Source organism: Oculina patagonica, chromosome 12 (genome assembly GCF_052425735.1).
Source record: "Oculina patagonica isolate OP01 chromosome 12, crgOcupat, whole genome shotgun sequence".
Classification (NCBI taxonomy): domain Eukaryota; kingdom Metazoa; phylum Cnidaria; class Anthozoa; order Scleractinia; family Oculinidae; genus Oculina; species Oculina patagonica.
Window position 1 is genome coordinate 11536695 of NC_135769.1, and position 24693 is coordinate 11561387.

General features: G+C 40.7%; 1 protein-coding gene across 6 annotated transcripts in view; it reads right to left on the bottom strand.

The window, feature by feature from the left end:
• Nucleotides 1-24693, bottom strand: part of LOC144631584 (uncharacterized) — a 74614-nt gene that overhangs the window by 7443 nt on the left and 42478 nt on the right. Inside the window, exons 4-9 of one of the 6 annotated variants that reach the window (XM_078490037.1) lie at nt 20051-20146; nt 17867-17947; nt 16263-16343; nt 15492-15587; nt 15157-15237; nt 10927-11517 (exon numbers count right to left, since the gene is read on the bottom strand). In XM_078490037.1, the coding sequence (XP_078346163.1) occupies nt 10927-11517; nt 15157-15237; nt 15492-15587; nt 16263-16343; nt 17867-17947; nt 20051-20146 (1026 nt within the window). The remainder of the gene's footprint in view (nt 1-10926; nt 11518-15156; nt 15238-15491; nt 15588-16262; nt 16344-17866; nt 17948-20050; nt 20147-24693) is intronic. The other 5 variants (XM_078490038.1, XM_078490039.1, XM_078490040.1 and 2 more) reach the window with 5 other exon arrangements.

The following is a 24693-nucleotide window of genomic DNA, read 5'->3' on the forward strand; positions in this document are numbered from 1 at the left end:
CGAGTGTCCTGACTGTAATAAAACACCAAATTGAATCAAAGTAGGTGAAAAGAAAAACTTAAAATCTGTAAAAATGAATAAAAAAAAACATCACAAAAATTCTCATTAAAAATTCTGGCAAAGCTAAGATGTGTGAATCTCCCCTTAAATAGCTCACAAAGAGGTATGACCCTCCCCTTTAGGTGCTCACTTTCACTGCTGACCCTCCCCTCTGAGTCCTCAGCCCTTTCCCATCCCCTCCCCCCCCCCCAAAAAAAACCGTTCCTTCCCAAATGCAATCCAGTTACATTCAAACACCTTTAAATAGATAAAACTGCAGGAGCGATCTGTGGTCATAGCTTAAAATATAAAAAATTGTTAAACAGCTTGTGACTCAGAGATCCAGGCAGCGGCCGGAAGAAGGGGGTCGGCCGATCTCTACCATATTTATACGGTATGGAGGCCTTACCTAACTAGTAACCATGGAAACATTTTTTGATTGATTGACTTTCTTGTTTTCGAGAACAGACCACCCCCCCCCCCCCCAAAAAAAAAAAAAAATTGCCCCAGTGGCGTGACAAAAGTTGTGATTTTAGGTCAACTTTAGCAGCATGTATCTCTAGATTTATTCAAGCAACAGACTACAATTTACATCAACATAACACTTGTCCTTTGGTTGTTTAAATGCATACTAGAACAAATCTTCTCTGTATATCATTCACAATGTGCATGCAAACTAAGAAGGCATGCTTCCCGACATTTTCAAAAGTCGCAAAACTAGGCATTTTAAAATTACAGTTTCTCCAGGGTCCGGGAAGATACAGATATAAACCTAACTGCAATTTACTCACCAAAGATAGGAAAACATTTTAGGCCAGTGTTGAAATTGGACCAGCGAATTTAAATTTTTTAACGGTTCACTGTTTCACCGCTTTGGCTCATTTCATTTTCATGGCCAGTGCTATACAGTGTACGGCTCCCTTGCTGCTGTCGATCTGATTATCCGGATTTCGCCGTTTAAACGCCTCCGACAGGTGTAGAAATCAAATGCTTTGGTTTCTTGCCATATTATCCTTGATTTGGCTGCAAAGTATTTGTTTTAAGCGAGAGCGAAGGAAATGTTATGCCAGAGATTGCGTGACAGAAATTCAGCACAGTTCGGCCTTCAAACCAGAAACATTGTCGACATCTTCTCCCGGGGGGGGTACTCAAAAAAGTTTTGTACGGGGAGGCTCCGCCCCGAGCTCTTACCCCTTACCCTTTTATATACCATTTTGCCAGAAATTGTACCCCTTTCGTATACCTTTTAATGAAAAAAGTACCCCTTTCATATAGAAAAGAAAGTCATGGTATAGGCTTAAAACATGACGTTTTCTTGTCATTTTCATGTAGCGCTTAAAAAATTGAAATAATACAGCCATAAATTGCATCTGTTCAAAATATTTTAATTAAAGGCCCTTTCGAAAACCTAAATGACAGATTTCTATACCCTTTCGTATACCTACACTTTTGAAATCCCTACCCTTTTATATACCTGAAGACTGAAAAAGGTACCCCTTTCGGGCGGAGCCTCCCCGTATAGGCCATTATAGGGAGTACCCCCCCCCCCCCCGGGCATCTTCTCCTTGAATACGTGCTCCTTATTGAAAAACAGCTTTCTGACATCCCAAAGATGAGTCCCAAATCCAGTACACAACGGATAAAACAACATGGTCGAATCTTCCCTTCAGACGGCCGAACGTTTGTACTGATCAGTAAAATGTTTGGACATTTCAACTAAGTTTCGCCTCTTTGAAGCTTGGTTTTAGTCCGTTAATACGTCGGACAATTTCGATCCATGGAACAGATTCGTATAAATAAGTGGATGAAATGTGCTTAGCCATTGGCAAAGGTTTCACGGAAGCTTGGATTCACCACGAATTCATGCGGCTGAACTGGCCTGATACGGCAACAGTGATGCAGAGGCGAGCGAGATTGTCGGGTGGGAGGGAGGGGTGGGGGGGGGGGGGTCGGTGAGTGGACGGTGGACAACGAGATGGACAACGAGATGTGTTTTGCAGGATTTTATGATTTATTGTTCATCTCAATTATTTTTCCCTTCCGTTTTGATTCGCTCACCATTCATCACTGTCAATTTACAAGAGAAAGAACCCTATGAATTTTTTTGTACCAAGTTTCGGCACGAGTTAGTGTCTTACACATCGATACCCAGCTTTCGAGTTAAGACTTTACTGCTACCCTGATTTTTTATGAATTATATCAGTTCTACTTAGGACATGTTATCCTCAGAAAGAAAACAATTAAAAAAATTAGTTTTTTGTAACAGTTACCGTCTATGTGAACTGATATGTTTCCTAATCATATTAAACCGACCTTATTCCTTGAAAGACGCTAAACCTCCACGAGGGAAAGGGAATAGGTTTCTTCGCCATAAAGTAATGCTTTGAGGTTTCGTGTTATCAGTGCTAATTCAATTATTTCCAACTAGAAAAGCACGTATATTTCATCGTGGGAACAAGACGTTTTGTCTGGCTTAAAGGAAGGTAAAACAAACAAAGTGCAGGTATTAACAATTGAAAAAGATATTTTTCTAAGAAATGACTTCACTGAAAATGTTCACCTTAAAGTTTGTAGAATAATTTTGGCTTTCTGCTGTTCATTAACATAAAAGGCCTCTTTGAATTCCGACAATCCCCATAATGACATAAACTTATTCTTAGAAAACCAGTGCTTTTATTTTTGCGCCACGCAAGCAGTTGTTCAGTATTTACAAAAGAAATGCAATTATAAAAGTTAACGTTCGTCCCTAATACAGCACTTGAAAGTTCGAGATAAAAAAATTCGATTATAACGAGGATTCCTAAACTTCGAGCCAGGATCCGAGCCAGGATCCGAGCCAGGATTCGAGCCAGGATTCGAGCTAGGATCCGAGCTAGGATCTGAGCAAGGATAATTAAGAATGGGACTAACTATTAAGCGCTCCGGTTAGCCTAAATAGCGTTCGGTTAGCCTAACTAGCACTCTGGTTAGCCTAAATAGCGCTCGGTTAGCCTAACTAGCACTCTGGTTAGCCTAAATAGCACTACGGTTAGCCTACTTTAGCTTGGGTTGCTTGCGGTTAGCTTTTATAATAGGGTTAGGATTTCTATCTGAAAAAAGGGTGGATCCTAGCTCTGATTCTAGCTCAGACCTTGGCTCGAATCCTGGCTCGGATCCTGGTTCGAATCCTGGCTCGGATCCTGGCTCGAATCCTGTCTCGGATCCTGGCTTTATCATTAGTTTATCTCGATTATATCCCTTTGCAGGTCAACTAACCAAGCACGCAAACAGCTTTTGTTTGAAATTCTTCAGCGGAATGTTTTACACTGCGAATTTCGCCGCTCTGTTTCATTAATTTGATTATTATGTTATCCACGTAACGAGAAACAAAAACAAAAGTCAATTTCGCTTTAGGGAAGATAGAGAAGTAATAAAATGGCTTGCTCTATTTCCATTTTGGTTGACTCGTCTCACTCCAGATGCGGATGATGTGTTTCGGAAGTGGACCTCGTCTTAAATAGAGCTGGCCTGTTTGCGTTGAGCGACCAAGAGATAGAACAAATGACAATATGTCCACGGCATAGGAAACTTTTGACAGTATTAAAACTGGCCAGGGGGTAAAGCCGTCACGTGTCGCTATCCCCTGCACCAAAAGAGACGCTCAAGAACAATATGCACTGGAAAACCTCGGCGCATAACGAAGCAACTGTCTGAAGAAATGTACTGGATGTACGACGCCATAGTACCGATTGGAGAAGGTTAGTTAAAAACACCCCTCTTTAAATTTTGAGACTAAACAAAACTGGTTTTTAGTTTTGTTTTTGAGGAAGTCAATTGAGAGCATTTTTTGCAGGGGTAACCACTTTACTGCTATCAATATGGCTTTGTTAAAATAATAAAAAGGATTTAAATTGCTTTGCTCACTTATGAGATCATTAATTTCAAAAGGTAATCCGAGAAAGCTGCATTAACTCTGGATACGGAGGGATTCGTCGACAGCGAATTGTTGCTGTTTTTCCTGCCTGGGTTTTTATGTTGCGCGAGTAGAAAGTAATGTACCCTGGGAACTCGCTTTTCTTATTACCTTTGTTTTAAACCTGGATAAATTACCCCCTAGTCCAGTCCCTGAACTCTCTCTTTCGCGCGCCCTTTATAGGAGTTGAACCAGGGCGCGCAAAGAGAATCCAGGCAATCTCGTCCTAAGAGCCTGCGTTCCCCTTGACCAGCGGTCAAGAAACTTAACGGCTCTGGACGAATCCAAACCGGAACCAAGAAATCCTGGTTTCGGTTTGATTGTGCGCATGCGCCGGAGATTGTGGTGAAACGAACAAGTTTTTCAACAGTCAATCAGATTCAGACGCCTTTGTGGCGGGTTTTCAGAATACCCCATAGGTCCCGATCCCTGGCGCAAACCAGAAGGATCGCGGCCTCTGGGGACGAGATTGGAGTCCAGGATAACTTGCATGCGTATGAGTGTGGCGTTTTTGGGAGGCGAGCCGTAAGTTTAAAATGCTCGCTCAAATGACGAATTCAACTACGCGACCAAGCGCGCGAATAAATGCAAGAAAAAAAACTGTGCACAATTGCACCCAAAACCAATTCAACAAACGACTACAAAATACTAGGAATAGTTGACGGATAGTGAAGTGTGTTTTGGCCGTTAGCTTTTAGTAGACACTGACTGGAAAGTTAGGCTTTTTTAAAGTTATAATTATTCCGGTGATTCCGCTTTAGTACAGGATCGCGTAGTGGTACTCGTCATCTGTGCGCGCGCGTTTTCACAAGTGCTGCCAAATACGGTTTTACCCCGATTTCGGGAAAAAAAACTTGCGCATGCGCATGCAAGTTATCCTGGACTCTCTCTTCTCGCACCTGGATTCAACCCCTGGGTTCAACCCCAACCCCTGGGTTCAACCCCTATAAAGCGCGTGCGAAAGAGAGAGTTCAGGGACTGGACTAATTATCCCCGGGCATAGGATCTGAATGAGAGGGCGTGACATTAACAAAGTCACGATGAAAAGTGCTGTATTGTATTTATACTTTTTTGTTTGGTTATTTTTTTCAGCTATATGCATATGTAAGACCTGCAGGCTCAAACACGCAGATCAAAGAAAGCGTGCAATGGGGAATGTTAGTATCTTTTAATTCAATTCATAAAAAAAAGAAATTAAGAAAAGAAAGAAGTTTTCATGGAAATTGAACAAAGGGACAAAATGACTCCAAATGACTGAAAAGAGAACAGAAATGCAATATAGAATTGATACTTTGTCATATAGCATATCGCCTGTTCGATTTCCCTAGTGTCGACAAAGAAATACTACTTACCCTGTTTTTTTTTTCACATAGTCCGTCGAGCGTGAAGCGCCATAAAGGGCCATAAAGGGAAGAGTAAAAATATCTTTTCACTGGTATTTCCAAGACAATAATTAGCCGTCGACATATCAGGGTACATGTGATGTGCATACCACCATGTCTACCAAACTACTTTATTATGTGGAACATATATTCGTTATTGTTGCTACTATGGTTTTTATTTGTCATGCAATATGTTTTAACTATTAACCAATTAATTAACCCTAGTTTTATTTACTGTCTTTGCAAAATGAAGTTTGTGTAAAAATTAATTATCCCGCTGAAACATGCAGTTCTAGCAAGCCAAGTAGAAAATAAATACTCACTAATAATATTGCACACTGAAACGTGGTGAATCACACTGATCGAAAACGTCATTGGTTGCAACTTACACTAACGAAATTGCTTGTAACGAGAAAAAAGAACTAAAGTTCGAATGTATTAAATAATTGTTTGTTTTCGAATAAAAGTAATCCAACTCATTCAATTCCGTGATCGCTCGTTCCACGGATTTCAGGGGTATTTCGGTAGTCCTTACCCGTCAATTTCGTAAATCCATGCCAGGTTACTAAAGAGGGTAGCAAGGGGGTGTTGTCATCCCCATTCACGCACAAATTTTAACCAAATTCACGTGTCACGTATACTTGAAACAGCAGAATTCACGACTCACGTGCCTTTTCTAGCTATTTTCACGCGTCACGGTCTAATTTTTGCCCTATTTTCACGCGTCACGATTTAATTTTTGGCCTTTTCACGCGTCACGCAAAAACCCTTTGCTACCCTCACTAAACGCTATGATTTATCAGGTTTTCAACTGAATGACAAAATCTTGCCAATACGTAGCTGAAAGCAAATAATATCCGCCTCCGCAACTTGTATCCATGGCCTTGTCTGACGAATAAACCGATCGCAACTAAGCTTCAAGATGGCATATATCAGTGGGATATCGGATTGTTTTACAAACCTACAGACACCGGGACAGACATCAGCGATGTTTCCACGAGTCTGTTGACTTGTGATCACTTGTGGTGAGCTTTATTAAGGCCAGTTCAATCCACATTGGGATAGTTAAAAGCCTTTCTGGACCAGGATCAAGTATTGAAGGAAAAAGCTATCAGTCTGTTTAATCAACGTGGAAAAGTTTGCTTTGGTTCGATGGCCTCCCTGAAAGCTGCGTATTCCACTCCTGTCACGCAATCTCTGGCATAATGTTTCCTTGGCGCTCGCTTGAAACGAGGAACATCTACAGCGAAACCATAAATAATATGACAAGAAGCCACAGCGTTAAGGTTTTTACACCTGTCGGAGGCGCTTAAACGGCGAAATCTGGGGAATGAGATCGACAGCTTCAAGGGAGCCGTAGTGGCCTTGGAAAACGACATCAGCCGAAGCGGTAAAACAGTGAACCGTTAAAAAAATTTAAATTCGCTGGTCCAATTTCAACACTGGCCTAAAATGTTTTCCTATCTTTAGTGAGTAAATTGCAGTTAGGTTTATATCTGTATCTTCCCGGACCCTGGAGAAACTGTAATTTTAAAATGCCTAGTTTTGCGATTTTTTGAAAATGTTGCGAAGTATGGCTTTTAAGTTTGCATGCAGATCGTAAACGATGTACAGAAAACATTTAATTTAGTATGCATTTAAACTACCAAAGAACAATGGTTACGCTGACGTGAAATTGAATCTGTTGCTTAAATATATCCAGAGATACACGCTGCTGAAGTTGACCTAAAATCACAACTTTTGTCACGCCATTTGGGCAGTTTTTTTTTTTTTTTTTTTTTTGGGGGGGGGGGGGGGGGGGGTGGTCTGTTCTCGTAAACAATAAAGCCAATCAATCAAAATTGTTACCATGGTTACGAGTGGGTAAGACTTCTATGCAACATAAATATGGTGGAGATCGGCCGACCCCCTTCTTCCGACATTTTTTAATATTGATTTTCGATCGCCTTCTGCGGACGTCTTCTTCAGAGAATGGTGGATTTTTGCAAGGTTCGCCGAATTCTAATAAGTTGCATTGACGTCATTGTTCGTTTCCCCCCTGGGCAGCAACTAGCGATGCGTAAACTCTTGGGAAGGGTGCTCTTTCGTTTATAGTGTTTTTGTCGAGGAAAGAATGTAAAGATTCCAGAAACAGTCTTTTGTTCTTGCTGCTTACACCTGTTTCAAGAATTTCGGCGTAACTTGGATGTATGTCGTAACCGATTTCTGCATGATGTTTAATCGCGGAGTTGATATTTCCGTTTGTTCCGGGCTTATGTTCGGCCCCTCGCGATTTCCAGTTTCTTTTACTTTCCCCGACGTATGCAAATGAGCATGTCCTGCAAGTCACTTTGTATACGATTCCTTTCAACTGCTCTTTATTCCGTCGGCCTTGGGCTTTTGGAAGATATTTCCTAACGTTCGTACTGGTTTAAACACTGTCTTGATGTTTTCGCGGCTCAAAATCCGTCGAACGCGCTCCGACACTCCTTTCACATACGGGATGGACGTGTATGCCTTCGGATTCTCCTGGGTTCTTGGTTGCGTGTTTGTTTTGTTTGATTCGCCAGCTGACTTGATGAAGCTCTCGGGATAACCGTTAGCTTTTAAGTCATTAATAACGCGTTTTTTTTCGTTTTGTCTTTGCGCAGTTGTTGATGGAATGCACTTAGCTCGGTCCATTAGAGTCTTAACGACAGCTCTCTTGCTTTGCGCTGGGCTGTGTGAATGGAAGTCTAAATACTTGCTCGTATGTGTGGTCTTGCGGTATACACCCACCTCGATCCTACCATCCTCATAAACGGTGTTGTTGGTGTCCAGGAAGGCTATACTGTTCTTGCCCATAGTTGTTGTACGCATCTCCACTGTAAACTGAATGTTGGCGTTTATCGAGTTTAAGTGGCTGTGAAAAGCTTCAACACCGTCCCTCTTAATGCACGTATTCGAATCATCGACATAGCGGCGCCACCACTTTGGTTGAACGGGCGAAGTTTCTAACGCTTTCTCTCCAACTTCATGCATTACAAGTTCTGCGACCACTGCACTGACTGGCAATCCCATGGCACATCCCGATACATGGTGGTATTGGGTTCCCTCGAATACAAAATAGCTGTTGTGCAGCAAAAAGGAGAGTAGATCCAGGACCTGGCCTTTAGTCAGATGTGTATGACTTCTCCAATCGTCAGATCCCTCGAGTTTTCGCTGAACGATATCTATAGCCATGTCGATTGGTATGGAGGTGAATAGTGAAACCACGTCAAACGACACAACCAGCTCAGCTCGTCATCAGCCACTTTCTGGTCACTTACAAACTCTGCAATCTGTTTAGCGTTCTTGACAGAATATTCGGTTTCATTCACGAGGTGCTTCAGAAGGGAGACCAGATACTTTGATAGTCGGTAGGTCGGCGCGCCAATACAGCTGTTTATGGGCCTCAATGGTATTCGCGTTTCTGTGTTTTCCAGGAGAGTGAAATGATCGTCCATTTGTTTAAGTTCCACTTTTTGGATCTTAGGCAAACCGTAAAACGACGCTGGTGTGGAATCAGAGGGGCGTAGTTTCCAGTACTCTGATCTGTTTCACTGAGGTTCCCAAGTTTCTTGAGGTCCGAGAATTTTCTCTGTAGCTCAAGCTCCGTTTTCGAAGTCGGATTGCGCCTTTTGTCGGTGATTGGCATATAGACGTTCTGATCTTGCAACATCTCCTGGACCTGGTTATGATAGTCAGTTTTGTTCATGACAACTGTACAGTTCCCTTTGACCGCTCTGATGATCACGATGTTTTCGTCACTTTTTAGGTCTTTAAGTGCTCTCCGTTCTTCGCTTGTGAGGTTTTGTTTTCTTGGTGGTTTAGCCTGCTTTAGAACTCCGTAAATCTCCGCTCTAGAGGCGTCTTGCTTTTCTCGAGGCAAGTGGTATATTGCGGCTTCAAGTACTCGCTTCTGTTCCAGGAAGTGGCTGATGACGAGCTGGTTGTGTCATTCAGTTTACAGTGGAGATGCCTACAACAACTATGGGCAAGAACAGCATAGCCTTCCTGGACACCAACAACACCGTAAATGAGGATGGCAGTATCAAGGTGGGTGTATACCGCAAGACCACACATACGAGCAAGTATTTAGACTTCCATTCACACAGCCCAGCGCAAAGCAAGAGAGCTGTTAGTCTGTATTGCAGTCACATGTTATTTATGTAGTGTTTATAATGAAGAAGGAAAAGAAGAAGAGAAAGAACAACAACAACCATTTCAATTTATCACAATTTTTGGAGGATCGACGTTTTTTTAAAAACTTTTTCAGAGCCTTCAGTACATTATTTATGGGTTAAGCCTGGTTTTCACTAGCGACGCGAACACGAGCGCAAGCATAACCTGCACAAAAATAAAGCTTACAATGGTTCATAAAATAATTCATCAGCTGTGCTCGTTCATGAATACAGTCAGCGAAAAGCTTGTTTAAAGCAAGTTGATGGCTTTCACAATCAAGCAACAATTCAAGCAAGTTAATCGCACACAAAATGTTTTTATTGAGCTGCAGTTTACCTTTGAACATGAAACCGCTTCAAGTTGTTGTCTTCTTCGATTTTGTTTGGTATTGGGTCGTTGATTATTTGAGGAATATATTTTTCTTCCACTTCTGTAAGTATTGAAGCTGAAGACACTTTCAAAAATGTACCATTTTTGAGTCTAATGCGCGTGCGCGCGCATGCGCAAGACTCTTGAATGAAAAAAGCTGTTAGCAATCCCAAGGGAATGGTTCGGGATCGATAATCGTTCGCTGTAATGAGAAAACAATGACAGCTGCAAGAGCGGACCCGACGGAACGCACGATAGTTCAAAAAACAGCCAATCAGCGACACGTGTCCCACGCAAAAAAGTCTCCAGCGAAATGAACAGGACGAATAATTTCCAGAAGACATTGTAAGCGAATCTCGTCAGTCAGTTGACTTGGCCAGAGACGCAAAAAAAATGCGCGCGGACGCGACAAAGACCTCGAGAGCACGAGCCACGACACCCAAAGAGAGAGGACGCGACCACGGGCCGCGGCCTGTCGGTGATGCTGACTTAGAGTCTGTTCTTTAGAAATGGGGGGTGTAGTAGTGCGTAGCGTTGCTGTTAGCGTAAAGGTATGAGGAGGTCTGTCACTAGTGCAGTAAGGAGAAGTCACTTTAAGTGGATTAAGAGTCAAAGGTGGAGGATTGGTTCAACTTGTAATGAAATGGATGTCAGAATCTTGTAATTTATGTTGCGGAGGGGACACTCTAATGGAAGAAAATGACTCCTAATATACGATGCCCAGGCAAGCAAAAAAACCCGAACACAAAACCGCGCAATCTGATCACATGCCAACGGATTAGACTCATGTCACCCTTGGTGACCTATTTTTGTGCATTATTGTCAATACTGCACTGTCGGAGTTTGCTGACGACAGGTAAAGCAAAATCACGTGATCTATTTTAACCAATTGGTGGATTTTGGATAGGGAACGAAGATTGTTTATTAATCATAAATAAACACTGGCAATGACAACAACAGTAAACAAATAATAACAACACAACTAATACCGAGTAATCTCACCTATTGTCTTCTTGATGCCGGATGCAATTTTTTTGGCTTGACTTGGTGTAAGCTCTTCAAAACTAGAGAGTGGGAATAGACTCTGCGGTCGTTTTACAATCAATCCAAGCTGTTTGAAATCTGTTTCTAAGCCAACTGGTACAATGATGACTTTAATATATCTTAAAGATAGTAATTCAGCTGCTGAGAGAAGGCGGTCATCCTCTTCTTCACGCTGTTTCAGATTTGATAACTGCTTACCAGCTGTGATGAGAACAACAAGCTGATGTTGGTTTCGTCTTCTCTGCTTAATTTTACTGAGATTGTGAGCCGCCTCTTTTAAAGCCAAATCCATTCTTCTGCATTTACTGTTTTTCATTTCCTTATGAACGATTTTAACAGAAGATCTTTTATTATCTGGATTAAATGACCATAACGTTTGACATTCATCCCCATAAGCAACGAAGGCAGCTTTGGAATACCCCGAGTTGACATTCCAAGATTTGGCCAGATTTTTAGCAAAATCAACCTCTTTTTTTAGTTCTTCTTCCGTCACACTTGAGGAAAAGTCCAAGGCAAACACAACATCGGTACAAAAGTCTCCATTTGCAGCTGCAAAAGAAAGATGACTGTGTCAGGTTTATCTAGTTTCATGTATATATACGCTCTAGTGATTATATAAGTCTGCCGCACTTTTCTTTTTTGGAAGAGCTCTGAAAGCGGATAGAAAATGGTTAAAAACTTAATAATCCACATAAAATAAAATAAGGGTGGCCAGTAACGGTTTACAGATCAGCTCTTACACTTAAGGAGCTCGATGTATTTTTACCGGTGTTTTAAAATTATTTCTAGATTATGTCCATTTTGATTACCTCGACCGCCGATTGACTTTTTCGTGACTGACTCTTTTTGCCTTATGGCGTTGCGGTCTCCTCGTCGTTAGAACTGTGCCACCTTTTGGCTTTTCCCTTTCCCGGCTCGTGTTTGTTCTTGTGTTTCGCCCGTTTTTTTCAAAACAACCACCCTCGGCTAAAAAAACTACATCGAGCCTCCTTAAATGAATCAGTACTCACTCTTTATCAGTTAATGCTACATGCAATAACAGTGTCAAGCAAATGCTTAATTATTGGACGTAACCGGTTACCATAGCAACAATATAAACTGTTTAAGACTTCCTTATATATATATATATATATATAATTTATCAACAACATCCTCTGTCGCGATATAGAATCCAGAAAAAATTATATGTGTCATAAAAACTGGAAAGTCGACTTTGCCGATATTTCGTGTTTATTAAAAACACTTCATCAGGGCAACTGATGAAAGGCGGTTTAAACCGTTACACAAATACGCGTAAGCTGGCGTGAGACGCTACTATTACAATCAAATAATTCTGCGCGCGGACTAGGTAGCGCGCGTTACAATTAAATCTAAGATACAGTAAAACTCAAGATGCGCGCGCACTTGATCGCGCGCTTTACAAAAATCAACAGAAAATTAAGTACAATAACTATAAAAAACATCTCTCCTTGGGTTTCTACTACAAAAGAAATCATCACTATTTAACCCCTGCGGATAAACGGTTCTTAGTTTGTATGCCCACTGCCTCTCCCTATCCCTAAGGTACTGCTCCCCTGTACACCTATCAACAAGCTGAATCCTTACGTAATTTATGCCACTATGGTCTGACTGGTTAAAATGTCTATAAATAACGTCATCCTTAGCCTTTCTATCCGCAGACAATCTTCTATGAGCATTAAGTCTAGATTTATAATTCCTAGAAAATCCACATCTCAGCGAATCTTCAGCAAGGACAACAAAACTGTTGCAGATGAGTTTAATCGGTTTTCGTTTCTGTTGGCCAGAGTTCCGTTGAAAAAATCCAGTAATTGGCTAATGAATGCAACATAACACTTAACCGAAATTATTTTGTCCCAAGACAATATCCTTCATGCGAGCAGTTTCATTTGAATACCGTAGGCAGTGGCGAGATTGAACGCATAATATCATCAATGCCATCAAACAAAGCCCCAGGGATCGACAAGATTCCTGTTCGTGTTTTGAAGGACTGTCTTAACCCGATTCTTCCAGTAATTACGTCTATTATTAACACTTCTATTGGAACATGCGAATTTCCCACTGCTTGGAAATTAGCTGAAGTGACACCTCTCCATAAAGGTGAAAACCACGAACTGGCAAATAACAACAGACCAATTTCTCTCCTACCAGTTTTATCAAAAATCTGTCATAGAAACAACCGACACTATCCTTAAAGCGATAGACCAGAAGATGTTGACTTCGGTAGTGTTCTTAGACATGAGTAAGGCATTCGACAGCGTCAACCACGAAACCCTAATTTTGAAGTTGCGAGATGTAGGCGCCTCAGACCCAGTTATCCAGTGGTTTTGTAGCTACCTTAATGACAAACGACAAGTGGTTCGAATCCATTCAACATTGTCAGAGCCCTTGCCCATAATCTGTGGCGTTCCGCAGGGAAGTATACTGGGACCACTTTTATTTAGCATATACACAAATGATCTTTCTTCAGCACCACAGAATTGCAGCGTCCAGAGCTATGTGGACGACACTAAGCTAGTTTTATCCTTCAAAATGAAAGATACTGTAAACGCCTTTGCTGACCTATTCAGCCGGGGGGGGGGGTGTTTTTTTTTTTTTTTTTTTTTTTTTTACCCCCCCCCCCCCCCCCCTTAAGAGTTGATTTGCATAGAATAGGCCAATGGTGTTCCAACAACCATTTATTGTTGAACCCAAGCAAAACTAAACTCATGGTGTTTGGCAGCAGGCAAATGCATTCCAGACTGGACACTCCCAGCCTCACTTTCATGGGAAGAGAACTCGTACCGGAACACACCGCTAAAGACCTTGGGGTGATTTTGGACAAGAACCTGACCTATGACGAACACATTACCAAAACTGTCTCCTCCTGTATGTCTTGTCTCGGTCAAATAAGCCGCACAAAGCACGTTTTTGACAAATGCACCCTACTAACTATTATAAATGCCTTAGTTTTTAGCAAACTTTTTTATTGTTCGAACGTATGGGCGAATACATCAAAAAGTAATATAAATAAATTACAAGGTATTCAGAACTTTGCCGCTCGAATTGCGACCAGTACGCACAAATATGATCACATCACACCAGTTTTAAAAGAGCTTTTAAAATGGCTACCAGTTGCGACTCAGTTATATTTCAGGAGCGCTATCATGGCCTTCAAATGTCTAACATCCCGCGTGCCGGAGTATCTGTCTTCCCAGTTTAGTAAGCGAGGAGAAATAAGCGGACGTGCCACAAGAAGTTCACAAATGCTGAACATTCCTCTTTTCAAGTCTGCCAGTGGTCAGAGGACGTTTTACTACAGAATAGTCAGTATCTGGAACTCCATGGATAGCTCTCTAAAAACTCTCGAGAAAGTATCTGCTTTTAAGTTTTATCTTAAACGTAAACTTATCAAAGATTCTATAGATTCTTAATCCTAGTTAATTAATTTTAACTATGAATATCATCTTAGAGTTTTGAGTAGTTTTAAATTATTATTGTATTTATTTCATTGTCTTTGAAAAGCCTCTAGGGGGAAAGTCATTAAAGTATGTATGTATTGAACCTAATTCTAAACTTGTTTATGTTTCGTTATGTATATACTGTTTTGGTTGCTGTTTTAACGACGACTTTCATATTAATTATGTTGTTACAGTTTCGAGGTCAAAGCTTCATATTGAAGAATAGATAATAATCGCGAAATTTAATACACTTCAGTTGTACCTTCCTCTCAAAATCGCGAAATTAAGTACTCGCGAAATATGGCTCTTGTTTTTTCGCGAAATTTGGTGAGAATAAGGTACTTTAAAACAGTACAGCCATAATTAAATAAGCGATTCTAATAACTTTTAAAAAATGCCCAAGTACAATGCCATAACAACATTCTGGATGACAGATGAATGTTGCACTACACATTTATTGAAAAAATACTAAATCGTGGATAAACCAAAGGAGAAACAGCTGACTTTCCTGATTGGTAGAGGCTTCGGAACTTTTTTTTCGTTGAGGCATGTTTTACTATGCTAGGGTAACCTTAGCTGCCTAATGCAGACATGTTAATGAAAAGAAGAAGAAATGTGCAAGTGACACGGTAACCCTAGCACTAGGGCTTCCCATCCTGCTTGTAAACATGGCCACAACATTTGCAGGTAGGTGTATCTTGTAAACATGCTTCGAATTACTTCAAAATACCTTCACTAGCACTCTCACTTTCGCCTCCACTAACGACTTCTGACTTGATGCATTTGATAGCAGATTTCTTTCCATCGTCCTCTATGGAAATACAATATATACCTTTAGGGAACGATGAGAAAATGATTCCCTGTCTTTACTTGTTAATATGTAAAATGTGTATCTGCCGTGCAAAGTGACTCATACGCAAACAATTAAATAAGTGATTCTTATAACTTTTGAAAAATGCCCAAGTACAATGCTTAAAAAAACATTCTGAATGACAGATGAATGTTGCACTATACATTTATTGAAGAATACTAAATCGTGGATAAACAAAAAGAGTAACAGCTGACCTTCCCGATTGGTAGAGGCTTCTGAAGATTTTCTTTTCCTTGAGGCATGTGATGCTTCTTCCTGAATGGTTCTCTGTTGCACAGTACGACTAGCACCTATGTACAAAAACCTGTGTTTAATAAAACATTCACCCACCAAAATTATTTGATATTGACTCATATGTACACGCTCTAGCTAAAACACTCGAGGAATAGGTATGTCTGTAGATCAACTCCTGCCAAAGACATGCTGTACTCCATAAATATACAGTTTACTACAAAACCAACGCACGCTCACAAACTAATTGTTAAAAAAACCCGGACATAAGGTAAACAAATTGCTTGCGTAAGTTCGCTGCCTTGCGCAGCGTTCGCGTGTTTTCTTGTAACGTTATTGTTTTCATTGGCCTTGGTAGGCGTGTTATACCCAATATCGAGCCCAGAGTATCCCCTGGCTCCCCGGTCAGCGGTTGGTCAGCGGTAGGGTCGCCGACTCTGAGAAACTAAAATAAATATCTTTTTTCTATTGGTTATTCTCAGAACAATAGAAATCCACCGGGAGTTATACCTACACTAGAGTGTTTACAAGGCAGCTAGAGTAGCTTATCGCTCAGTCAGGTTATCGTAATGCTAGCAAGGGCAGGGTAACCTTAGCTGCCTAATGCAAACATGTTCGAAAAAAAGAAGAAGTGTAACCCTAGCCCTAGGGCTTCTCATCCTGCTTTTAAACATGGCCACAACATTTGCAGGTAGGTGTATCTTGTAAACATGCTTCGAATTACTTCAAAATACCTTCACTATCACTCTCACTTTCGCCTCCACTTACGACTTCTGACTTGATGCACTTGATAGCAGATTTCTTTTCCTTGTCCTCTGTTGTAATATATAATATATACTTTTAGGGAACGATAAGTATAAGGTTCCCTGTCTACACTTTTTTATGTGTTAACCGTAAATCTGCTGTGTAAAGTGTGTACAACAATAAAAAATGCAAGCAAGATAGAAATTCTCTTTTGATACTTATTTGTGTTTTCAATTGAGTGAAAAGTACTTTTGATGTTGAGTTAGGTGTTGTATCATTAAAAATATAATATTGAAATATTTTAGGAATAAGGGACATAAAAACTGTACGACTTGCTTTCTAAATTTAACTGATCAATTGTTATATTCTCGTAACCTTGTCATTGTACAAACAGATATAACGTTTTCAAGGAACCAGTTTTTCCATGAAATATGTATCAGTTACTAAAATATTAATAGCATAGGCAAATGAACAATGTAACTTAGTTGTTTTTAGTTTAAGACTTTAAATATAATTTATAAACTACCTTTCCCGATTGAATTGGGCTCAAACGTACTGGGCATCATTGCTTTTTAAAATATATTTTCTTTTTCCAGCTGCGTTAACTGCAGAACTCGATTGTTTACACACGGGTGTTGTTGAAAGCAATAAGATAAAATTCAGGAACTACTTTTTGTAACCGCACTTTTTGAAAATAGTCTCGTTAGATTCTATTACACACTAGTAAAATTCCGTTTAATTTTTCTGTCAAACTTTACTTGTTTTACTGACTTTTTACGATGTTTTAGTTGCAATGTTTAATTACTTTCGTATATACGTTTACACTTCGCACAAAGGTGTAAGGACCTTAAAGCAAGATGCCGAAGTATCATGTTTGTCCCCAACTCACGTTTGGTTAATGATATAGATAATTTCTGGGGGTAAACTCCTCCCACGAAACTGTATTTCGCAAGCGTATTCTTGTAACACCTAAGCCTTTCCTAGATTTTTAACGACAACCTTTATTGTAAATCTTGGCACTACTCTTAACTATTATCTTGCAAACATGTTCCTTGTAAACTTTATAATGCTCGCGCGATCTTGTTTGGACCAAACTTGCCTGTCATGATACTAAAATTCGAGAAAAGACAGATCATTTAGGAAGAAACTTTTTCGAAGGTTCATGGCCAAGGTGGCGTACGACGAAGTCGCCAGTTCATGGCCAAGGTAGGCGTGTTATACCCATTATCGAGCCCAGAGTGTCCCCTGGCTCCCCGGTCAGCGGTTGGTCAGCGGAAGGGTCGCCGACTCTGAGAAACTAAAATAAATATCTCTTTTCTATTGGTTATTCTCAGAACAATAGAAATCCACCAGGAGTTATACCTACACTAGCAGAGTGTTTACAAGGCAGCTAGAGTAGCTTATCGCTCAGTCAGGTTATCGTAATGCTAGCAAGGCCAGGGTAACCTTAGCTGCCTAATGCAAACATGTTCGAAAAGAAGAAGAAGTGTAACGTAACCCTAGCCCTAGGGCTTTCCATCCTGCTTTTAAACATGGCAACAACATTTGCAGGTAGGTGTATCTTGTAAACATGCTTCGAATTACTGCAAAATACCTTCACTATCACTCTCACTTTCGCCTCCACTAACGACTTCTGACTTGATGCACTTGATAGCAGATTTCTTTTCCTTGTACTCTGTTGTAATATATAATATATACTTTTAGGGAACGATGAGTAGAAGGTTCCCTGTCTATACTTTTTTATGTGTAAACCGTAAATCTGCTGTGTAAAGTGTGTACAACAATAAAATGCAAGCAAGATAGAAATTCTCTTTTGAAACTTATTCGTGTTTTCAATTGAGTGAAAAGTGTTTTTGATGTTAAGAGTAAGGTGTTGTATCATAAAAAATATAATATTATTGAAATATTTAAGGAATAAGGGACATAAAAACTGTACGACTTGCTTTCTAAATTCAACTGATCAATTGTTATATTCTCGTAACCTTGCCATTGTACAAACAGATATAACGTTTTCAAGGAACCAGTTTTTCCATGAAATATGTATCAGTTACTAAAATATTAATAGCATAGGCAAATGAACAATGTAACTTAGTTGTTTTTAGTTTAAGACTTTAACCATATTCAGACCGGGCTTTTTTGGTCTTTTCAGACCGGGGGGGGCGGATTCCGCCCCCTCCCCCCCCCCCCATCCGAAACTTCCAGAATATTTAAGCAATCACAATGAAACTTACAGGATATATAGTATGTCAAAAAATCTATCTTTAGGTATATGTCAGGTGGGATGATGACGTCACATCACGTGACAATTTCATCATAATGCAAAAACAGCCGCCATCTTGGATCCGCCATCTTGGATTTCGAAATATTTCCAAAACGTCAGAAAACCGCCCAAAATTACTGGAAAATACTCAAAAACAATACAAATGTGCTTAAAACCCGTAAAAAGGTGAAAATAATTGCTTTAAAGTTATTTTTCATTAAGAGAAGCACGAAAATTACAAATTTGGGGAAACGTGCCTGTAAAAATGCCGTTGCCATGGTAACGTCAAATTCCTGACACAACAACCTACCCTACAAAATTATTCCCAGATAAATTTTAGATAAAGTCGCAAAGTTTGGCAGCGTTTGGTTGAATATTGAAAAAGTTATAAGCGTTCAAAGTCAGCGCGGGCACTTTCCGCCCCCCCCCCCCCCCCCGGTCTGGATAGGGTTAAATATAATTTATAAACTACCTTTCCCGATTGAATTGGGCTCAAACGTACTGGGCATCATTGCTTTTTAAAATATATTTTCTATTTCCAGCTGCGTTAACTGCAGAACTCGATTGTTTACACACGGGTATTGTTGAAAGCAATAAGATAAAATTCAGGAACTACTTTCTGTAACCGCACTTTTTGAAAATAGTCTCGTTAGATTCTATTACACACTAGTAAAATTCTGTCTAATTTTTCTGTCAAACTTTACTTGTTCTACTGACTTTTTACGATGTTTTAGTTGCAATGTTTAATTACTTTCGTAATACGTTCACACTTCGCACAAAGGTGTAAGGACCTTAAAGCAAGATGCCGAAATATCATGTTTGTCCCCAACTCACGTTTGGTTAATGATATAGATAATTTCTGGGGGTAAACTCCTCCCACGAAACTGTATTTCGCAAGCGTATTCTTGTAACACCTAAGCCTTTCCTAGATTTTTAACGACAACCTTTATTGTAAATCTTGGCACTACTCTTAACTATAAGCTTGTAAACATGCTCCTTGTAAACTTTATAATGCTCGCGCGATCTTGTTTGGACCAAACTTGCCTGTCATGATACTAAAATTCGAGAAAAGACAGATCATTTAGGAAGAAACTTTTTCGAAGGTTCATGGTCAAAGTGGCGTACGACGCAGTCGCAGTTGAACGTAGAACAAACTGCACATGAAGTTACGTAAGCCTTAATTTGTAAGTTTAGTGTTTTTGACAGCTGATTGACAGCTCAAGTTTGGCGCCTTTATAAGCGCGCGAGAAAGATCTATCGTGCAGAGTTGTAATAGAGTTGAGAGAGTTGTAAAAGTTGCTGACCAGAAAAGTTTGTGAGACCTAATAAAGCAAGTTGGCAGAATATGGAGTGTTGAAGTGGTTACTGCTAATCCCCGTCGTTTCTGACTAATACTTTATTACAGTACAGCCATGAATTAATGATTCTTTGAAAATGCCCAAGGGCGGATAAATGTTGCACTATACATTTATTGAAAAAATACTAAATCGTGGATAAACTAAAAGAGTAACAGCTGACCTTTCCGATTGGTAGAGGCTTCTGAAGCTTTCCTTTTCTTTGAGGCATGTTTTACTTCTTCTTGAATGGTTCTCTGTTGCACAGTACGACTAGCACCTATGTACAAAAAACCTGTGTTTAATAAAACCTTCACCCACCAAAATCACTTGATATTAGCTCAAATGGAAACGCTCTAGCTAAAACAATCGAGGATCAAATATGTCTGTAGATCAGAAACTTCTGCCAAAGGCATGATGTATTCCATAAATATACAGTTTATTGCAGAACCAAAGCACGCCCGCAAACTAATTGTTAAAAATCCCGGATAAACGGTAAACAAATCGCTTGCGTAAGTTTGCTGCCTTGCGCAGCCTTAGCGTGTTTTGTTGTAAAGTTGTTGTTTTCATTGGCCTGGGTAGGTGTGTTATACCCAATCTCGAGCCCAGAGTGACCCCCCGGGCCCTCGGTCAGCGGTTAGTCAGCGGGGATTTTCGAAGCTTTGGAAATTTTAAAGCTTTGGAAATTTTAAAGCTTTGTAATGCAAGTTTAATTCAAGTTTCTTTCGTATTTCAATCTCTAGTTCGGGAATTTTGGCTTTTTGAAGCGAACAGATTTGAAACCTCTTTGTTATCTGACACGCATCTTGTCTGGGAATTTTAGTTGCCAATGCATCATGCACTTGCTAAACAAATTAGTAGCGCGCTGATTGGCCAAACTACAACAAAGTGTGCACGTGCTGAACAGATTCTGCTGAACGGATTGGCTAAAAACATCGGAAATTGTGTTTTCGACAAGTTCCGCCTACATCCTAATATGGTCAAAAAAATATCACTGACGGAACCGTATTACACGAAAATCGAGCTGAAAGATTCTGAGATTTTTTCTGCATAGCCCTCACACTACGCACGGCTCTATATACTGCCGCCGAGACAGGCTGGTGTTTTCGCTCGCCTGTCTCGTTGGCAATTATTATTATTATTATTTTTAGTCGATCAACTCCAAAAATACATGTAAAAGCGAATTTATATGGACTATAAATGCCAATTTATATGTAATATAAATTTAAGTTAATGTGATAACCATGAAGGGATTTTAGGGAAGTAAAAAGAATGCTCCAGTCAAATATATAGATCTGTCACGCAATAGGCTGCAAGACTCTAACACTCTTGCGTTACATTCAAAGGTCAAATTCACTTCTGTACCAGTATGATGCGCAATTTCGGGCTGGCCAATCATATTGCCCCTATTCTATCATCTCAATCAAGGCCATGCGGTTTTATCTAGACATCATTTATTTTACTTCAAATTCTCTGAGCTCTAAAATGGTTCTCACAATAATTCCCACCCACCCAACCCTCTTTGGTTTTCTTTTAGCATAGACATTTAGGCAATGTTGAAATTCTACACAGAAATACTGCTATGTAGAGGGTTGTCCTTTATTATGATAATGAGTTTTATTATTTTTAGACATTAGCCAGAGCTGATGGACTAAAGCAGCAATTCTGCTTATATAGAAACTGTTATAATTGTTGCCATTTTTGTATGTTAACTCAAGTTTTAGTAGAACGAATGGACTTATAGAGACATTGTTTTTATATTGTTACTATTTTGTATGCTACTGTAACTCAGGCTTAGAGCTTATAGAATGAAGCAGCATGACTGCTTATTAAAATGTTGTTAGTATTGTTAACATTTTATATGCCAACTCAAGCTTACAGCTGTTGCCCATGAGCAATATCTCTTCTTCTTGGAACATTGATATAACTATTACCTTAGGTGTTAAGCTGGCATATACTAACTCGACCATTCTGTTATTCGTTTACTGACTTTCATTTCTGATCTTCTTCAATAGGCTTAGACCATCTTACCTAAGTGTTGTTTTTCTTAAAATAAATAAACCACGGGAAGGGATGAAGTGCTCCATACAATTCGCCCTTTTGCCTCATAGCCTCACAGGGTCAGCTTTCCCTGTAGAGTGGGCCCCCAGTGTTGCTGTTGTTGGCTGTTGTGTTTGTTCCCAAGGGTCCTGGAGATTAGGACCCCAGTTTCTTGGGAACCAGGGAATGTGGTTGTGTTTGTTCCCAAGGGTCTCAGGACCCCAGTTTCTTGGGAACCAAGGAATGTGGTTGTGTTTGTTCCAAGGGTCTTAGGACCCCAGTTTCTTGGGAACCAGGGAATGTGGTTTTGTTTGTTCCCAAGGGTCTCAGGACCCCAGTTTCTTGGGAACCAGATTTTGAATGTGGTTGTGTTTGTTCCCAAGGGTCTCAGGACCCCAGTTTCTTGGGAACCAGGGAATGTGGTTGTGTTTGTTCCAAGGGTCTTAGGACCCCAGTTTCTTGGGAACCAGGGAATGTGGTTGTGTTTGTTCCAAGGGTCTTAGGACCCCAGTTTCTTGGGAACCAGAGAATGTGGTTGTGTTTGTTCCCAAGGGTCTTACAGAGTAGGACCCCAGTTTCTTGGGAACTGTTCCCAAGGGTCTCAGGACCCCAGTTTCTTGGGAACCAGGGAATGTGGTTTTGTTTGTTCCCAAGGGTCTCAGGACCCCAGTTTCTTGGGAACCAGGGAATGTGGTTGTGTTTGTTCCCAAGGGTCTCAGGACCCCAGTTTCTTGGGAACCAGGGGAATGTGGTTGTGTTTGTTCCCAAGGGTCTCAGGACCCCAGTTTCTTGGGAACCAGGGAATGTGGTTTTGTTTGTTCCCAAGGGTCTCAGGACCCCAGTTTCTTGGGAACCAGAGAATGTGGTTGTGTTTGTTCCCAAGGGTCTCAGGACCCCAGTTTCTTGGGAACCAGGGAATGTGGTTGTGTTTGTTCCCAAGGGTCTCAGGACCCCAGTTTCTTGGGAACCAGGGAATGTGGTTGTGTTTGTTCCAAGGGTCTTAGGACCCCAGTTTCTTGGGAACCAGGGAATGTGGTTGTGTTTGTTCCAAGGGTCTTAGGACCCCAGTTTCTTGGGAACCAGAGAATGTGGTTGTGTTTGTTCCCAAGGGTCTTACAGAGTAGGACCCCAGTTTCTTGGGAACTGTTCCCAAGGGTCTCAGGACCCCAGTTTCTTGGGAACCAGGGAATGTGGTTGTGTTTGTTCCCAAGGGTCTCAGGACCCCAGTTTCTTGGGAACCAGGGAATGTGGTTGTGTTTGTTCCCAAGGGTCTCAGGACCCCAGTTTCTTGGGAACCAGGGGAATGTGGTTGTGTTTTGTTCCCAAGGGTCTTAGGACCCCAGTTTCTTGGGAACCAGGGAATGTGGTTTTGTTTGTTCCCAAGGGTCTCAGGACCCCAGTTTCTTGGGAACCAGGAATGTAGTTGTGTTTGTTCCCAAGGGTCTTAGGACCCCAGTTTCTTGGGAACCAGGGAATGTGGTTGTGTTTGTTCCCAAGGGTCTCAGGACCCCAGTTTCTTGGGAACCAGGGAATGTGGTTGTGTTTGTTCCAAGGGTCTTAGGACCCCAGTTTCTTGGGAACCAGGGAATGTGGTTTTGTTTGTTCCCAAGGGTCTCAGGACCCCAGTTTCTTGGGAACCAGGGAATGTGGTTGTGTTTGTTCCAAGGGTCTCAGGACCCCAGTTTCTTGGGAACCAGAGAATGTGGTTGTGTTTGTTCCCAAGGGTCTTACAGTGTAGGACCCCAGTTTCTTGGGAACTGTTCCCAAGGGTCTCAGGACCCCAGTTTCTTGGGAACCAGGGAATGTGGTTGTGTTTGTTCCCAAGGGTCTCAGGACCCCAGTTTCTTGGGAACCAGGGGAATGTGGTTGTGTTTTGTTCCCAAGGGTCTTAGGACCCCAGTTTCTTGGGAACCAGGGAATGTGGTTTTGTTTGTTCCCAAGGGTCTCAGGACCCCAGTTTCTTGGGAACCAGGAATGTAGTTGTGTTTGTTCCCAAGGGTCTTAGGACCCCAGTTTCTTGGGAACCAGGGAATGTGGTTGTTTTTGTTCCCAAGGGTCTTTGGACCCCAGTTTCTTGGGAACCAGGAAAAGTGGTTGTGTTTGTTCCTAACCTCTCGTTGCCAACCAACTAACCTGTGATACCCTGCATGATTCCTATTGGCAACTCGAGCACTTCATCCCTTACCCCTTTTCTCCCACTGAACTTGTTGTCTTGTTTTCATTTCATGGGTTTGGAGCATTAAGTCACCATGTGGCGATTGCGTTTTAATTCACTAATACATGAGTATTCCTTTTTGTTTGTAAGATTCAGGTTTCATTTCATGGGTTTGGAGCAAGTAGTAATGTACTACACTCTGAGGCAAAAAATTTTTTGCCTTAGAGATTTAGTACATAACTACTATCAGCACTGGATTCCAAAAACTGAAGCCAAATCTGAAACCAAAACTGAAGCCAAATCTGAAAAACTAAATCTGAAAAACTAAATCTGAAGCCAAAGTGAAAAACCTAAACTGAAATCAAATCTCAGAATCAACCCTAGGTCAACCCAAGGTCAAAAAATGGAAACCAAACCTTGAAGCCAAATCTATAAACTATACCTTGATTAAATGATAAAAATAATCTTTGATTATTTTTGACAATATTTTAAAAAAACTTCTTATACTCTTTTTCAAAATTTTGGATACAGTGCTTTTAAACAAGCCGAGTTTTTATGCTGTTGTTATTATCATGGTAAATCTCTTGTACTGAATATCTGTTGTGAATTATCTTCTAAAACGATTATGATTT